Below are 20,139 nucleotides of genomic sequence, written 5' to 3' on the forward strand. Positions count from 1 at the left end.
ACACACACACACACACACACAGCGTTTACTATCATAGCTCAGCCCACCTGGCTCCTTGATGCGTCACCGCAGTTACCTACTGTACCCAGCGTTGTCACAGCAACCTCACACACACTTTGTCTGTCTGTGTGACTGATGAATAACTACCGCTATGAGTCAGATCAGTTTAGTGACACACACACACACACACACACACACACACAATACACACACACACACACACTCTAGAGCTGTGAGTTGACCTCCCTCTGGTTGTGCTTAACTGTTACGTGTAGGTAACTTCCTGCTTTGTAACCTAGCTGGCTCTAGATCTGTTCCGGGCTTCAGGTCACTCCCATTGTCTTACAGCAACGCACAGACCGACAGGAAGACGAGGCTAAAATATATACACACGTCACATTTATTATCCATTAAAACACTCCTAGAGGAGAACGTCTGCACAGCAGATATGAATCTAGTACTACATAGTACACAGTTATACCTGTTAGTACCAGAGAGTACACAGTTATACCTGTTAGTACCAGAGAGTACACAGTTATACCTGTTAGTACCAGAGAGTACACAGTTATACCTGTTAGTACCAGAGAGTACGCAGTTATACATACAGTACTGTAATATTGTGTAGCGTAAACATTCCTGGTCTTTGTGAACATTGTAAAGACTGTAAACATTGTAAACAACTTTGTAAACATTGCCAGTAAAGTATTGTTGTTGTGGCTCAGTTCTTCTGCTACAGCGAACCCGGCCCTGCCTAGAATGGCAGAACCGGTCCACTAACCCTAACCTCCGCCATACTGTCCACCTCGCACGGTCAGCGGCCTGGACCGTAACGCAACCGCCCCAGTGGTTCTTTAATGCAGCCACTCCATAACCGGTCGTTGTGGTCCACGTACGGTCCTTAAAATCCTCCAGGGACCGACCGGATAAACCCAACCGAGACCAACTGTGACATGGCTCACTATGACCTATGACCCTGACCAAACGTAGTGCACTGTGTAGAGAATAGGACCATGTTTCTAACCACGACCCGGTCTCTAGTTCCAACGCAACCAACCCAAAACCCTTCAGTACCAACCCGATGCAAGTCGTTTTTAGTCCTGAAACTCCGTTAGCCAAGTCCCGCCTCAACGGCGTCCCCTGTGACATCATATCCTGTATGGGAACTCTAACAGGAAGTCTTTCAGGACTTGGTTGACGGGGACCCTCTCGACCCGCTCCACCTCGCCGCCGCACGACTCCACGACCCGTTTCCTGCACAGGTCCTGGAGCGTGGGGCGCTGTTTCCTGTACGGAACGCTCAGGCTTTTCTTCGAGGAATTGATGTAATGTTCCAGCAGGACGAAGAGGCAGGGGAAGGAGTGCTCACTTCCTTCCAGGCTGAAGTGCTGTTCCTTTAAGATGATTCGTACGCTGACGGGGCCGCTGGCCGCGCGGTAGGACAACGTGAAGAAGACGTCCTTCTTGCGACTGTCCCGGATCAAGAATGTTCCCGTGGCAACGTCCTTAAGTCGGCTGTGAGCCTGCGGGGGGGGCGGGGGGGGCGGGGGGGGAACAACAGAGGACAGAGAATAAATATCAAATCAATAAATAATGAATTTCATTGAGTTTCATTTAAGTTCGAAATAATACATGCAATTAAACAAGATGTTCATTTGATCCCAGATGATAACAGTAACATTTAGAAATAATAAAAACACTTAAAAATGTAATGTTATGTAATAAATTAATCATTCCTGTTTAATATATGTCAAGTTCTAAGGCCCAAATAGGTTGAATACTTCCGTTTCAAAGGAGAAGTCTTTTTTTTTTTTTTTTTTTTTTTTTTACAACCAAATCTAAATTGTTGATGTAAATGGTCCAAGTCTCAAACAGAATGGACAATAACGGACACAATTTAATTTGTACAACATCTAACGACCTGCGTCACTATTACCTGAGAGCTTTGCCGTTTCTAAAAGGCCAATATTTGGGTGATTCTGGAGCCTTTGTTAATGGGTTTTTTTTAAGGTCCCCCAATAGAGACTACACAGCGAGGATGAGGGCAGTGATTTGCAGTTTGGGATGAGTTTCTCAAAAAATATGTGAAATCACAACAAAAAAAAAAAGGTGTCTGGACCCTTCTATAACATGCCGTTTACATTTTAAAAAATAGAGATTTGGTTGTAAAAAAAAAAAAAAACTTCTCCTTTAACTTCATATAATCTAGTTGTATTGAAATCTGTATTTGCACTTTTAATCCATTAATGACTGCCGTCTCTCTGTTCCGTTCCTCTCAGGCAATTTCTGACTATTATTGTTGTGAAAAGGTTATATAAATAACATTTTATCAATCAATCAAATGTATTTTAATAATGCTCTTTTTTACAACAGCAGATGTCACAAAGTGCTTATACAGAAACCCAGCCTAAAAAAAAACCCAAACAGCAAGCGATGCAGATGTAGAAGCACGGTGGCTAGGGAAAAACTCCTTTAGAAAGGCAGGAACCCTAGGAAGAAACCTCGAGAGGAACCAGGCTCTGAAAGGGGTGATAGATAAAATAGATATATGTATTGTTTTTAATTACCTCCACCACTCCTAGGGGTCCCCAGTAGAAGCCGGAGCGCTCCAACATGGAGGCCGTCCGGGTGATTAACAGGAAGTCTCCCTGGCAGCGGAACAGAGGAAAGTGGGTGGAGACTGGGACCCGGGTGGGGAGGGGCTGGTGGTCTAACTGGTCTGGTAATGGGATAGGGGTTGCCACACACTGGTTGGACGGTTGCTGACGGTGTGACTGGGAGGAGTGGTGGACTGATGATGATGATGATGATGAAGATGATGATGGTGGTGGTGGGGTTGCGTGGTGGTCGGAGTGCGGAGTCGAGAGGAGGGTGGAGGTGTCCCTGGATCTAGGAGGTGATGGTGGTGATGATGAAGGTGTTGTTGTTGTTGTTGTTGTTGTTGTTGTTGTTGTGTCTTGTTCTTCCAAAGTGCTATGAGCGACCATCCTACAGGGGAGAGCGGTCCCAACCCTCTCCCATCGCTACACAGTACCCTGGCATCCTGAGGGAGGGAGGTAGGGGGAAGAAAGTGGGGTGGGGGAGAGAGGGAGGGGGGGAGGGAGGGGAAGAAAGTGGGGTGGGGGAGAGAGGGAGGGGGGGAGGGAGGGGAAGAAAGAGAGAGAGGGAGACCATTAGATGACTACGACCACTACTTATGAAGGTAGCTATGTTTCCATTAAACTTGTCCAGTGATTTTTTTTTTGCGTAGAAAATAGACGTGACAATTGCCTGCTATAGTGCGTTTCCAATTAAAGCTGCAATATGTAAGAAATGTGAATTGTAGATCTGTCATTCTCATTGAAAGCAAGTCTAAGAAGCGGTAGGTCTGTTCTATGTGGGCTATTTCTATGCTTCCCGTTGTGAAGTTTAGTTTTTTTTGCTTCTTGTACTTTTTGGTTTTGTCCACCAGCTTAAAACTGCTGAAAATACTACATTTACTGTTATGGAAAATATATTTCACAGAGGTTTAGATGGTGCAATGACTGCTTGTTTTGTCACATATAAACTGATAATAGGCAAACTATTAGAATTTCAGCAACTAGTAAAATGGCGGAGCGATTTCTGCATATTGCACCTTTAACTATCTTGCATCAATAAAAACTGCTGGACATAATGAGGTCACACCAATTATTATTATTATGATATATATTTTTTTAAAGTGTATTTTACCCCGCCCCCTTTTTCGTCATATCCAATTACGATCTGGTCTCATCGCTGCAACTCCCCAAAGGGCTCGGGAGAGGTGAAGGTCAAGTCATGCTTCCTCCGACCAACGGGCTCGGGAGAGGCGAAGGTCAAGTCATGCTTCCTCCGACCAACGGGCTCGGGAGAGGTGAAGGTCAAGTCATGCTTCCTCCGACCAAAGGGCTCGGGAGAGGTGAAGGTCAAGTCATGCTTCCTCCGACCAACGGGCTCGGGAGAGGCGAAGGTCAAGTCATGCTTCCTCCGACCAAAGGGCTCGGGAGAGGCGAAGGTCAAGTCATGCTTCCTCCGAAACATGACCCCGCCTAAAACCGCGCTCCTTAACATGGATAGCATGGATAGATCGCAATCATTTGACTAATATTTGCCGTATTCTAATAATTCTCATGTGCCAACGTATCGCCACGGTGAAACTTGCACTCCGGTAAAACGGTGAAACTTGCCAGCCAACCAGCAAAGCAAGGCGGAAGCAATTCCAGGCATCCTTGAAAGTCATTTTATTGGAAAAACACAGTTTTCCATCATTTGTTGAAATAAAGAAAGTCTTTAGAAAATGCCTCTCTGCCGTTTCCACGTCATTTTAGTTTTGTCCAATAAACTAATGATGTTTAAAGTTAGTTACCAAATGTATTTCATAAAGCCCTTTTTACATCGGTAGCCTAGTTGTTGTACTGAGTTTACACAGTGCTGTGGCAACTGATCAGACGTCAACGACAAGATCATAACGTTACAGCTGCCTCCCTGTCTGTCTGCCTGCTTGTCAGCCTGCCTCCCTCACTCCATGTCTGTCTGTCTGCCTTTTTGCCTGTCTGTCTGTCTGCCTTTCTGTCTGTCTGTCTGTCTGTCTGCCTGCCTACTTGTCTGTCTGCCTGCCTGCCTGCCTGCCTGCCTGCCTCCCTCACTCCCTGTCTGTCTGTCAGCCTGCCTCCCTGTCTGTCTGCCTTTTTGCCTGTCTGTCTGTCTGCCTTTCTGTCTGTCTGTCTGTCTGTCTGTCTGTCTGCCTGCTTGTCAGCCTGCCTCCCTGTCTGTCTGCCTTCTTGCCTGTCTGTCTGTCTGCCTTTCTGTCTGTCTGTCTGTCTGTCTGCCTACTTGTCTGTCTGTCTGCCTGCCTCCCTCACTCCCTGTCTGTCTGTCAGCCTGCCTCCCTGTCTGTCTGCCTTTCTGCCTGTCTGTCTGTCTGCCTGCCTGTCTGTCTGTCTGCCTGCCTGTCTGCTCATAAGGACCGGGGCTGTGTTGCTGACTAGGCCAAGCCCAAACAACCCTAGCTGAGGTGTGTAACCAACGGGTAGGCCCACTGATGTTGTGGCAAAAAAAGTCCAAACCTGAAAAAGTGAGAATTGTTGCTGAGAGAACAAGCCTGGATTATAATAATTCCCCATCATAGCTATCCCCATCCCAGCCTGGATCACAACTCCTAAAGGTGTTCAATGTACTGTAGTTAAATGGCACTTAACTGTTTCACTGGCCCTGGCCCAGGCCCACTCAAGGACTTGAATCCTGTCCTATAAAAATAGACGATTCACTCTCCCTGCTGAGTGCCCCCCACAGTCAACTAACCGCACAACCTGACCGCTAGAAAGCAAAACGGGAATCATATTTTTAATGAATATATTATACTGCTTGTCATGTTGACTGTTGTCTGGGGAAAAAAAAAAGTATTTTATGACTATGTAATTATCATGTCAAAATGATGCATTGTCAGGCTGCTTTATTACGGGACAATTTCATTGCACAATAATAATCAATGTTGCAAAACAAAAATCTATTTGACGAAACGGGCGGGGAAAAAAACACAAATATGCACCTTTTTTTTTTTACAAATCCATAATAGGCTACAATGTTCAAATATTCTTACCGTTTTGCAAAACGAGTGCAATGCAGTTTTTTCTGAGGCACTTTTCCTTAGCTGAATCCGTTTTTAGCCAGAATCCCAGCGGTATTCCTCCTGGTTCGTGATCACCAATACACTTCCAGAATAGTCAAGAGAAGGCGCGGTCGGTCATCCGATTTGTATAGAATTGGTGATTCGGTTAAAAGTATATCCACATTTTTTTCACGCCCTCTCTCTCTCTCTCTCTCTCTCTCTCCGTGTTGGTTTGATCATCTGTCGGCTGGTGTTTGATAAGGAGCTAAATAAACGTTCAGACCGGAGCCGATACCTACCTCGCTCCACCTACTAGCGATTCCAGTAAAACCTCGGTTCCACTTTCGTTTTAAACAGCCGTTTCTAAGAAATCCTTCCTGCTAACCGTGATGTGGCGTAGCGCAGTACCTCCCCTGTCCACTAGTTGGTAGAGCACGGCGCTTGTAACGCCAGGGTAGTGGGTTCGATTCCCCGGGACCACCCATACACAAAAATGTATGCACGCATGACTGTAAGTCGCTTTGGATAAAAGCATCTGCTAAATGGCATATTATTATTATATTATAATTCATTTTTAAGTGCTTTAATTGACTTTAATAACAAGAAAGACACAACCTAAATGGAAGTTCAACACCAGACATCTAACTTTCAACTACTACACATTGGCATCACATCACGTCTGACACAATTCATACGGTGGAACCACCTACGTCTGTCTGTCTCTTTCCCCTCTCTTCATCTAATCATCCTTTCAGCCTGCTCTCTCTCTCTCTCTCTCTCTCTCTCTCTCTCTCAATCTCTCTCAATTCAATTTCAATTTCAATTTCAATTTCAATTGAAGTGCTTTATTGGCATGGGAAACGTACGTTAACATTGCCAAAGCAAGTGAAGTAGATAATAAATAATATTAACAGTAAACATTACACTCTACAACTGAACCCCCATCTGCATAGTTTCGCTTCCATTCAAGTTTAGAGTAAAACCGCAATGACTGATCACACGCTTCACAGAAAGACCAGTGTCGTTGACTTTTACACACTTAACTCGTTCTGTGTAGGAATCCACGTCAGTTTCAGTTTTATCAGATGTTTCTCCAAATAGACTAAGTTACCACATTCTGAGAAGTGGGCTGTTGTTTCAAGAGCTTCATTTGCATAATCTGTTAGGCTTTTATGTCAGAAGATCTACTAGCTTGAGTAAAAGTCTTTTAAAAGTATTTGGTTTTAAATATACTTAAGCATCAAAAGTAAAAGTACAAATTATTTCAAAAAGTGTTTGGGGGAGTGTGCCCCTGGCTATCCGTCCAATATAATAAAATACAAGAAAATGGTACCGTCCGGTTTGCGTAATATATTTTATATGTCAGGGAAAAATGTATGGAGTAAAAAGTACATTATTTTCTTTAGGAATGTAGTGAAGTAAAAGTAAAAGTTGTCAAAAATATATAAATAGTGAAGTACAGATAACCCAGAAAACTACTTAAATGGTGCTTTAAAGTGTTTTTACTTAAATTGTTCCAAATTCCCTGCCGGTGACTGTTATCACACGACCAAGCGGTACTAGATCCCAAGAGGCTTCCTTAACAGCTTCTACCCCCAAGCCATAAGACTCCTGAACAGCTAATCAAATGGCCACCCGGACTATTTGCACTACCCCCCCACCCTCTTTTACACTGCTGCTAATCTCTGTTTATTATCTATGCATATTCACTTTAATAACTCTACCTACATGTACATATTATCTAAATGACCTCGACTAACCGGTGCCCCCGCACATTGACTCGGTACCGGTACCCCCCTGTATATATAGCCTCCCTACTGTTATTTCACATTGACTCGGTACCGGTACCCCCCTGTATATAGCCTCGCTATTGTTATTTTTACTGCTGCTCTTTTAATTATTTGTTATTTTTATTTCGTATTATTTTATATTGTATTTTAGTGTGATTTTTGTTGTTGTTGGGGGTATTCTTTCTTAAAACTGCATTGTTTGTTTAAAGGCTTGTAAGTAAGCATTTCACTGTAAGGTCTACACCTGTTGTATTCGGCGCATGTGACAAATACAATTTTGAATTTGATTTGATTTGTCATGCATACCATTCATTACCCTACATGTCCTGTATACACTGCATTACTGAATACTATAGGCCTACAGGTTTACAGTAGATAATAATATATTACTGAATACTATGGGCCTACAGGTTTACAGTAGATAATAATATATTACTGAATACTATAGGCCTACAGGTTTACAGTAGATAATAATATATTACTGAATACTATAGGCCTACAGGTTTACAGTAGATAATAATATATTACTGAATACTATAGTCCTACAGGTTTACAGTAGATAATAATATATTACTGAATACTATAGGCCTACAGGTTTACAGTAGATAATAATATATTACTGAATACTATGGGCCTACAGGTTTACAGTAGATAATAATATATTACTGAATACTATAGGCCTACAGGTTTACAGTAGATAATAATATATTACTGAATACTATGGGCCTACAGGTTTACAGTAGATAATAATATATTACTGAATACTATAGGCCTACAGGTTTACAGTAGATAATAATATATTACTGAATACTATGGGCCTACAGGTTTACAGTAGATAATAATATATTACTGAATACTATAGGCCTACAGGTTTACAGTAGATAATAATATATTACTGAATACTATAGGCCTACAGGTTTACAGTAGATAATAATATATTACTGAATACTATAGGCCTACAGGTTTACAGTAGATAATAATATATTACTGAATACTATAGGCCTACAGGTTTACAGTAGATAATAATATATTACTGAATACTATAGGCCTACAGGTTTACAGTAGATAATAATATATTACTGAATACTATAGGCCTACAGGTTTACAGTAGATAATAATATATTCATGTGGTTTATTGCCTTTTCCAAAAAGGCATTCTTGAGTTATTTTAGGTTTGGCATGCTGTGTGTAGTCACAGGACAGTAGTTAAAATACACCAGCCCCAAGTTATTTTTTTAAACCCAGTTATTTTTCAAACCCAATCATGTTCCCATTCTTTCAGCGTATATTCAACACCCTGGCATCAGACCTGGTCCAATACACTTGATGTTTCTCCTGCAATGAAACCACAGGGTGAAAGAGATGTTCCATTAACCAAGCTAACACCGTCAGGATCAGCCTGTTATGTAGGGTGGGTTGATGCTTTATCCATTAACCAAGCTAACACCGTCAGGATCAGCCTGTTATGTAGGGTGGGTTGATGCTTTATCCATTAACCAAACTAACACTGTCAGGATCAGCCTGTTATGTAGGGTGGGTTGATGCTTTATCCATTAACCAAACTAACACTGTCAGGATCAGCCTGTTATGTAGGGTGGGTTGATGCTTTATCCATTAACCAAACTAACACTGTCAGGATCAGCCTGATATGTAGGGTGGGTTGATGCTTTATCCATTAACCAAACTAACACTGTCAGGGTCAGCCTGTTATGTAGGGTGGGTTGATGCTTTATCCATTAACCCAACTAACACTGTCAGGATCAGCCTGTTATGTAGGGTGGGTTGATGCTTTATCCATTAACCAAACTAACACTGTCAGGATCAGCCTGTTATGTAGGGTGGGTTGATGCTTTATCCATTAACCAAACTAACACTGTCAGGATCAGCCTGTTATGTAGGGTGGGTTGATGCTTTATCCATTAACCAAACTAACACTGTCAGGATCAGCCTGTTATGTAGGGTGGGTTGATGCTTTATCCATTAACCAAACTAACACTGTCAGGATCAGCCTGTTATGTAGGGTGGGTTGATGCTTTATCCATTAACCCAACTAACACTGTCAGGATCAGCCTGTTATGTAGGGTGGGTTGATGCTTTATCCATTAACCCAACTAACACTGTCAGGATCAGCCTGTTATGTAGGGTGGGTTGATGCTTTATCCATTAACCAAGCTAACACTGTCAGGATCAGCCTGTTATGTAGGGTGGGTTGATGCTTTATCCATTAACCAAACTAACACTGTCAGGATCAGCCTGTTATGTAGGGTGGGTTGATGCTTTATCCATTAACCAAACTAACACTGTCAGGATCAGCCTGTTATGTAGGGTGGGTTGATGCTTTATCCATTAACCCAACTAACACTGTCAGGATCAGCCTGTTATGTAGGGTGGGTTGATGCGTTATCCATTAACCAAACTAACACTGTCAGGATCAGCCTGTTATGTAGGGTGGGTTGATGCTTTATCCATTAACCAAACTAACACTGTCAGGATCAGCCTGTTATGTAGGGTGGGTTGATGCTTTATCCATTAACCAAACTAACACTGTCAGGATCAGCCTGTTATGTAGGGTGGGTTGATGCTTTATCCATTAACCCAAACTAACACTGTCAGGATCAGCCTGTTATGTAGGGTGGGTTGATGCTTTATCCATTAACCAAACTAACACCGTCAGGATCAGCCTGTTATGTAGGGTGGGTTGATGCTTTATCCATTAACCAAGCTAACACTGTCAGGATCAGCCTGTTATGTAGGGTGGGTTGATGCTTTATCCATTAACCAAACTAACACTGTCAGGATCAGCCTGTTATGTAGGGTGGGTTGATGCTTTATCCATTAACCAAACTAACACTGAACATGGAGAGGTTCTTAACACACTGTCACACACACACACACTGTCACACACACACACACACTGTCACAACACACTGTCACACACACACACACACACTGTCTCACACACACACGCTGTCACAACACACTGTCTCACACACACACACTGTCACACACACACACACTGTCACAACACACTGTCACACACACACACACACTGTCACACACACACACACTGTCTCACACACACACGCTGTCACAACACACTGTCACACACACACACACTGTCTCACACACACACGCTGTCACAACACACTGTCACACACACACACACGCTGTCACAACACACTGTCTCACACACACACACTGTCACTTAAAACTGTCACAAGACACTAATGACCCTAATGTGTGTGAGAGAGAAAGAGTTTCATTTCTGTGAAACAGGGAGAGATGGAGTAACAGAGCTTGATAAGGTGTCTGGAGCGATTATCTGGAGAGATACACTGTGTGGTGGGAGGAGCTATAGGAGGACGGGCTCATTGTGATTATCTGGAGAAATACACTGTGTGGTGGGAGGAGCTATAGGAGGACGGGCTCATTGTGATTATCTGGAGAGATACACTGTGTGGTGGGAGGAGCTATAGGAGGACGGGCTCATTGTGATTATCTGGAGAGATACACTGTGTGGTGGGAGGAGCTATAGGAGGACGGGCTCATTGTGATTATCTGGAGAGATACACTGTGTGGTGGGAGGAGCTATAGGAGGACGGGCTCATTGTGATTATCTGGAGAGATACACTGTGTGGTGGGAGGAGCTATAGGAGGACGGGCTCATTGTGATTATCTGGAGAGATACACTGTGTGGTGGGAGGAGCTATAGGAGGACGGGCTCATTGTGATTATCTGGAGAGATACACTGTGTGGTGGGAGGAGCTATAGGAGGACGGGCTCATTGTGATTATCTGGAGAGATACACTGTGTGGTGGGAGGAGCTATAGGAGGACGGGCTCATTGTGATTATCTGGAGAGATACACTGTGTGGTGGGAGGAGCTATAGGAGGACGGGCTCATTGTGATTATCTGGAGAGATATACTGTGTGGTGGGAGGAGCTATAGGAGGACGGGCTCATTGTGATTATCTGGAGAGATACACTGTGTGGTGGGAGGAGCTATAGGAGGACGGGCTCATTGTGATTATCTGGAGAGATACACTGTGTGGTGGGAGGAGCTATAGGAGCCTCCTTTGGAGTGCGTGCATCTGTCAACACATGATGTAACTTCCTCTTCCTACATTACCCCACATGTCCTGTATACTCTATATTACCATACATGTCCTGTATACCCTACATTACCCTACATGTCCTGTATAATCTACATTACCCTACATGTACTGTATAATCTACATTACCCTACATGTCATGTATACTCTACATTACCCTACATGTCCTGTATACTCTACATTACCCTACATGTCCTGTATACCCTACATTACCCTACATGTCCTGTATACCCTACATTACCCTACATGTCCTGTATACCCTACATTACCCTACATGTCCTGTATACCCTACATTACCCTACATGTCCTGTATACCCTACATTACCCTACATGTCCTGTATACTCTACATTACCCTACATGTCCTGTATACTCTACATTACCCTACATGTCCTGTATACTCTACATTACCCTACATGTCCTGTATACCCTACATTACCCTACATGTCCTGTATACCCTACATTACCCTACATGTCCTGTATATCCTACATTACCCTACATGTCCTGTATACACTACATTACCCTACATGTCATGTATACCCTACATTACCCTACATGTCCTGTATACTCTACATTACCCTACATGTCCTGTATACCCTACATTACCCTACATGTCCTGTATACCCTACATTACCCTACATGTCCTGTATACCCTACATTACCCTACAAGTCCTGTATACCCTACATTACCCTACAAGTCCTGTATACCCTACATTACCCTACATGTCCTGTATACCCTACATTACCCTACATGTCCTGTATACCCTACATTACCCTACATATCATGTATACTCTACATTACCCTACATGTCCTGTATACTCGACATTACCCTACATGTCCTGTATACCCTACATTACCCTACAAGTCCTGTATACTCTACATTACCCTACATGTCCTGTATACTTTACATTACCCTACATGTCCTGTATACCCTACATTACCCTGCATGTCCTGTATACTCTACATTACCCTACATGTCCTGTATACCCTACATTACCCTACATGTCATGTATACCCTACATTACCCTACATGTCATGTATACCCTGCATTACCCTACATGTCCTGTATACTCTACATTACCCTACATGTCCTGTATACTCTACATTACCCTACAAGTCCTGTATACTCTACATTACCCTACATGTCCTGTATACTCTACATTACCCTACATGTCCTGTATACTCTACATTACCCTACATGTCCTGTATACCCTACATTACCCTACATGTCCTGTATACCCTACATTACCATACATGTCCTGTATACTCTACATTACCCTACATGTCCTGTACACCCTACATTACCCTACATGTCCTGTATACCCTACATTGATGCTTTATCCATTAACCAAACTAACACTGTCAGGATCAGCCTGTTATGTAGGGTGGGTTGATGCTTTATCCATTAACCCAACTAACACTGTCAGGATCAGCCTGTTATGTAGGGTGGGTTGATGCTTTATCCATTAACCAAGCTAACACTGTCAGGATCAGCCTGTTATGTAGGGTGGGTTGATGCTTTATCCATTAACCCAACTAACACTGTCAGGATCAGCCTGTTATGTAGGGTGGGTTGATGCTTTATCCATTAACCCAACTAACACTGTCAGGATCAGCCTGTTATGTAGGGTGGGTTGATGCTTTATCCATTAACCCAACTAACACTGTCAGGATCAGCCTGTTATGTAGGGTGGGTGGATGCTTTATCCATTAACCAAACTAACACTGTCAGGATCAGCCTGTTATGTAGGGTGGGTTGATGCTTTATCCATTAACCAAACTAACACTGTCAGGATCAGCCTGATATGCAGGGTGGGTTGATGCTTTATCCATTAACCAAATTAACACTGTCAGGATCAGCCTGATATGTAGGGTGGGTTGATGCTTTATCCATTAACCAAACTAACACTGTCAGGATCAGCCTGTTATGTAGGGTGGGTTGATGCTTTATCCATTAACCAAGCTAACACTGTCAGGATCAGCCTGATATGTAGGGTGGGTTGATGCTTTATCCATTAACCAAGCTAACACTGTCAGGATCAGCCTGTTATGTAGGGTGGGTTGATGCTTTATCCATTAACCAAATTAACACTGTCAGGATCAGCCTGATATGCAGGGTGGGTTGATGCTTTATCCATTAACCAAATTAACACTGTCAGGATCAGCCTGATATGTAGGGTGGGTTGATGCTTTATCCATTAACCAAACTAACACTGTAAGGATCAGCCTGTTATGTAGGGTGGGTTGATGCTTTATCCATTAACCAAGCTAACACTGTCAGGATCAGCCTGTTATGTAGGGTGGGTTGATGCTTTATCCATTAACCAAGCTAACACCGTCAGGATCAGCCTGTTATGTAGGGTGGGTTGATGCTTTATCCATTAACCAAACTAACACTGTCAGGATCAGCCTGTTATGTAGGGTGGGTTGATGCTTTATCCATTAACCAAACTAACACTGTCAGGATCAGCCTGTTATGTAGGGTGGGTTGATGATTTATCCATTAACCAAGCTAACACTGTCAGGATCAGCCTGTTATGTAGGGTGGGTTGATGCTTTATCCATTAACCCAAGCTAACACTGTCAGGATCAGCCTGTTATGTAGGGTGGGTTGATGCTTTATCCATTAACCAAGCTAACACTGTCAGGATCAGCCTGTTATGTAGGGTGGGTTGATGCTTTATCCATTAACCAAACTAACACTGTCAGGATCAGCCTGTTATGTAGGGTGGGTTGATGCTTTATCCATTAACCAAACTAACACTGTCAGGATCAGCCTGTTATGTAGGGTGGGTTGATGCTTTATCCATTAACCAAACTAACACTGTCAGGATCAGCCTGTTATGTAGGGTGGGTTGATGCTTTATCCATTAACCAAGCTAACACTGTCAGGATCAGCCTGTTATGTAGGGTGGGTTGATGCTTTATCCATTAACCAAACTAACACCGTCAGGATCAGCCTGTTATGTAGGGTGGGTTGATGCTTTATCCATTAACCAAGCTAACACCGTCAGGATCAGCCTGTTATGTAGGGTGGGTTGATGCTTTATCCATTAACCAAACTAACACTGTCAGGATCAGCCTGTTATGTAGGGTGGGTTGATGCTTTATCCATTAACCAAACTAACACTGTCAGGATCAGCCTGTTATGTAGGGTGGGTTGATGCTTTATCCATTAACCAAGCTAACACTGTCAGGATCAGCCTGATATGTAGGGTGGGTTGATGCTTTATCCATTAACCAAACTAACACCGTCAGGATCAGCCTGATATGTAGGGTGGGTTGATGCTTTATCCATTAACCAAACTAACACTGTCAGGATCAGCCTGTTATGTAGGGTGGGTTGATGCTTTATCCATTAACCAAACTAACACTGTCAGGATCAGCCTGTTATGTAGGGTGGGTTGATGATTTATCCATTAACCAAACTAACACTGTCAGGATCAGCCTGTTATGTAGGGTGGGTTGATGCTTTATCCATTAACCAAACTAACACTGTCAGGATCAGCCTGTTATGTAGGGTGGGTTGATGCTTTATCCATTAACCAAGCTAACACTGAACATAGAGAGCTTCTTAACACACTGTCACACACACACACACACTGTCACAACACACTGTCTCACACACACACACACTGTCACAACACACTGTCACAACACACTGTCACAACACACTGTCACACACACACACACACTGTCACAACACACTGTCACACACACACACACTGTCTCACACACACACGCTGTCACAACACACTGTCACACACACACACACACTGTCTCACACACACACACTGATCACTTAAAACTGTCACAAGACACTAATGACCCTACTGTGTGTGAGAGAGAGAGTTTCATTTCTGTGAAACAGGGAGAGATAGAAACAGAGCTTGATAAGGTGTCTGGAGCGATTATCTGGAGAGATACACTGTGTGGTGGGAGGAGCTATAGGAGGACGGGCTCATTGTGATTATCTGGAGAGATACACTGTGTGGTGGGAGGAGCTATAGGAGGACGGGCTCATTGTGATTATCTGGAGAGATACACTGTGTGGTGGGAGGAGCTATAGGAGCCTCCTTTGGAGTGCGTGCATCTGTCAACACATGATGTAACTTCCTCTTCCTACATTACCCTACATGTCCTGTATACCATACATTACCCTACATGTCCTGTATAATCTACATTACCCTACATGTTATGTACACCCTACATTACCCTACATGTCCTGTATAATCTACATTACCCTACAGGTCCTGTATACTCTACATTACCCTACATGTCCTGTATACTCCACATTACCATACATGTCCTGTATAATCTACATTACCCTACATGTCCTGTATAATCTACATTAAGCCACATGTCATGTATACCCTACATTACCCTACATGTCCTGTATACCCTACATTACCCTACATGACCTGTATACTCTACATTACCCTACATATCCTGTATACCCTACATTACCCTACATGACCTGTATACTCTACATTACCCTACATGTCCTGTATACTCTACATTACCCTACATGTCCTGTATACCCTACATTACCCTACATGTCCTGTATACCCTACATTACCCTACATGTCCTGTATACCCTACATGTCCTGTATACCCTACATTACCCTACATGTCCTGTATACCCTACATTACCCTACATGTCCTGTATACCCTACATGTCCTGTATACCCTACATTACCCTACATGTCCTGTATACCCTACATGTCCTGTATACTCTACATTACCCTACATGTCCTGTATACCCTGCATTACCCTACATGTCCTGTATACCCTACATTACCCTACATGTCCTGTATACTCTACATTACCCTACATGTCCTGTATACCCTACATTACCCTACATGACCTGTATACTCTACATTACCCTACATGTCCTGTATACCCTACGTTACCCTACATGTCCTGTATACCCTACATGTCCTGTATACTCTACATTACCCTACATGTCCTGTATACCCTACATTACCCTACATGTCCTGTATACCCTACGTTACCCTACATGTCCTGTATACCCTACATGTCCTGTATACTCTACATTACCCTACATGTCCTGTATACTCTACATTACCCTACATGTCCTGTATACCCTACATTACCCTACATGTCCTGTATACTCAACATTACCCTACATGTCCTGTATACTCTACATTACCCTACATGTCCTGTATACCCTACATTACCCTACATGTCCTGTATACTCAACATTATCCTACATATCCTGTATACTCTACATTACCCTACATGTCCTGTATACTCTACATTACCCTACATGTCCTGTATACTCTACATTACCCTACATGTCCTGTATACTCTACATTACCCTACATGTCCTTTATACCCTACATTACCCTACATGACCTGTATACTCTACATTACCCTACATGTCCTGTATACCCTACATTACCCTACATGTCCTGTATACCCTTCATTACCCTACATGTCCTGTATACCCTACATTACCCTACATGTCCTGTATGCCCTACATTACCCTACATGTCCTGTATACCCTACATGTCCTGTATACTCTACATTACCCTACATGTCCTGTATACCCTACATTACCCTACATGACCTGTATACTCTACATTACCCTACATGTCCTGTATACCCTACATTACCCTACATGTCCTGTATACCCTACATTACCCTACATGTACTGTATACTCTACATTACCCTACATGTCCTGTATACCCTACATTACCCTACATGTCCTGTATACCCTACATTACCCTACATGTCCTGTATACCCTACATTACCCTACATGTCCTGTATACCCTACATTACCCTACATGTCCTGTATACCCTACATGTCCTGTATACCCTACATTACCCTACATGTCCTGTATACCCTACATTACCCTACATGTCCTGTATACCCTACATTACCCTACATGTCCTGTATACCCTACGTTACCCTACATGTCCTGTATACCCTACATGTCCTGTATACTCTACATTACCCTACATGACCTGTACACTCTACATTACCCTACATGTCCTGTATACCCTACATTACCCTACATGTCCTGTATACCCTACATTACCCTACATGACCTGTACACTCTACATTACCCTACATGTCCTGTATACTCTACATTACCCTACATGTCCTGTATACTTTACATTACCCTACATGTCCTGTATACCCTACATTACCCTGCATGTCCTGTATACTCTACATTACCCTACATGTCCTGTATACCCTACATTACCCTACATGTCCTGTATACTCTACATTACCCTACATGTCCTGTATACCCTACATTACCCTACATGTCCTGTATACTCTACATTACCCTACATGACCTGTATACCCTACATTACCCTACATGTCCTGTATACCCTACATTACCCTACATGTCCTGTATACTCTACATTACCCTACATGTCCTTTATACCCTACATGACCTGTACACTCTACATTACCCTACATGTCCTGTATACCCTACATTACCCTACATGTCCTGTATACCCTACATTACCCTACATGACCTGTACACTCTACATTACCCTACATGTCCTGTATACCCTACATTACCCTACATGTCCTGTATACCCTACATTACCCTACATGTCCTGTATACCCTACATTACCCTACATGTCCTGTATACCCTACATGTCCTGTATACCCTACATTACTCTACATGTCCTGTATACCCTACATTACCCTACATGTCCTGTATACTCTACATTACCCTACATGTCCTGTATAACCTACATTACCCTACATGTCCTGTATACCCTACATTACCCTACATGTCCTGTATACCCTACATTACCCTACATGTCCTGTATACCCTACATTACCCTACATGTCCTGTATACCCTACATGTCCTGTATACTCTACATTACCCTACATGTCCTGTATACCCTACATTACCCTACATGACCTGTATACCCTACATTACCCTACATGTCCTGTATACCTTACATTACCCTACATGTCCTGTATAATCTACATTACCCTACATGTCCTGTATACACTACATTACCCTACATGTCCTGTATACCCTACATTACCCTACATGTCCTGTATACTCTACATTACCCTACATGTCCTGTATACCCTACATTACCCTACATGTCCTGTATACTCTACATTACCCTACATGACCTGTATACCCTACATTACCCTACATGTCCTGTATACCCTACATTACCCTACATGTCCTGTATACTCTACATTACCCTACATGTCCTTTATACCCTACATGACCTGTACACTCTACATTACCCTACATGTCCTGTATACCCTACATTACCCTACATGTCCTGTATACCCTACATTACCCTACATGACCTGTACACTCTACATTACCCTACATGTCCTGTATACCCTACATTACCCTACATGTCCTGTATACCCTACATTACCCTACATGTCCTGTATACCCTACATTACCCTACATGTCCTGTATACCCTACATGTCCTGTATACCCTACATTACTCTACATGTCCTGTATACCCTACATTACCCTACATGTCCTGTATACTCTACATTACCCTACATGTCCTGTATAACCTACATTACCCTACATGTCCTGTATACCCTACATTACCCTACATGTCCTGTATACCCTACATTACCCTACATGTCCTGTATACCCTACATTACCCTACATGTCCTGTATACCCTACATGTCCTGTATACTCTACATTACCCTACATGTCCTGTATACCCTACATTACCCTACATGACCTGTATACCCTACATTACCCTACATGTCCTGTATACCTTACATTACCCTACATGTCCTGTATAATCTACATTACCCTACATGTCCTGTATACACTACATTACCCTACATGTCCTGTATACCCTACATTACCCTACATGTCCTGTATACTCTACATTACCCTACATGTCCTGTATACCCTGCATTACCCTACATGTCCTGCATACCCTACATTACCCTACATGTCCTGTATACCCTACATGTCCTGTATAATCTACATTACCCTACATGTCCTGTATACCCTACATTACCCTACATGTCCTGTATACCCTACATTACCCTACATGTCCTGTATACTCAACATTACCCTACATGTCCTGTATACTCTACATTACCCTACATGTCATGTATACTCTACATTACCCTACATGTCCTGTATAAACTACATTACCCTGCATGTCCTGTATACACTACATTACCCTACATGTCCTGTATACCCTACATTACCCTACATGTCCTGTATACTCTACATTACCCTACATGTCCTGTATACCCTACATTACCCTACATTTCCTGTATACTCTGCATTACCCTACATGTCCTGTATACCCTACATTACCCTACATGTCCTGTATACCCTACATTACCCTACATGTCCTGTATACCCTACTGTTACGCACTCCTCTCGGAAAGAGGGAACGCAACACCCTGCTACAACTCAACTCTCCGCGGTGTGAAAGAGGTATGGGACTGTAGGTGTGAGTAAGGATGACAAAAGGCAGAGAAATACCGTTAACAGGGAATTTATTCCTTCGCACGGTAAGTTTGGGGAAAAGGGGGCTGGACGGAACCAAAGCAAAGAAAGTAAATATCAAAGCCCCGCCTCTCCTACCTTGCCTGCCTACCCACTACTTACTGAACTAGCACCACC

The 20,139-nt window shown here is 42.9% G+C and overlaps 1 protein-coding gene across 1 annotated transcript; it reads right to left on the bottom strand.

The window, feature by feature from the left end:
- Nucleotides 1-377: 377 nt before the first annotated feature.
- Nucleotides 378-5,916, bottom strand: LOC311123671 (suppressor of cytokine signaling 1-like). The gene is made up of 3 exons (XM_084197915.1): nt 5,597-5,916; nt 2,565-3,040; nt 378-1,520 (listed from the first exon to the last, which is right to left on the bottom strand). Exons 2-3 carry the CDS (start codon nt 2,982-2,984, stop codon nt 1,146-1,148), a joined length of 795 nt encoding a protein of 264 aa, XP_084054041.1. The 5' UTR covers nt 2,985-3,040; nt 5,597-5,916; the 3' UTR covers nt 378-1,145.
- Between the last annotated feature and the right edge of the window lie 14,223 nt (nt 5,917-20,139).

Source organism: Coregonus lavaretus, assembly GCF_964263955.1.
Source record: "Coregonus lavaretus genome assembly, contig: HAP1_SCAFFOLD_5338, whole genome shotgun sequence".
Classification (NCBI taxonomy): Eukaryota; Metazoa; Chordata; class Actinopteri; order Salmoniformes; family Salmonidae; genus Coregonus; species Coregonus lavaretus.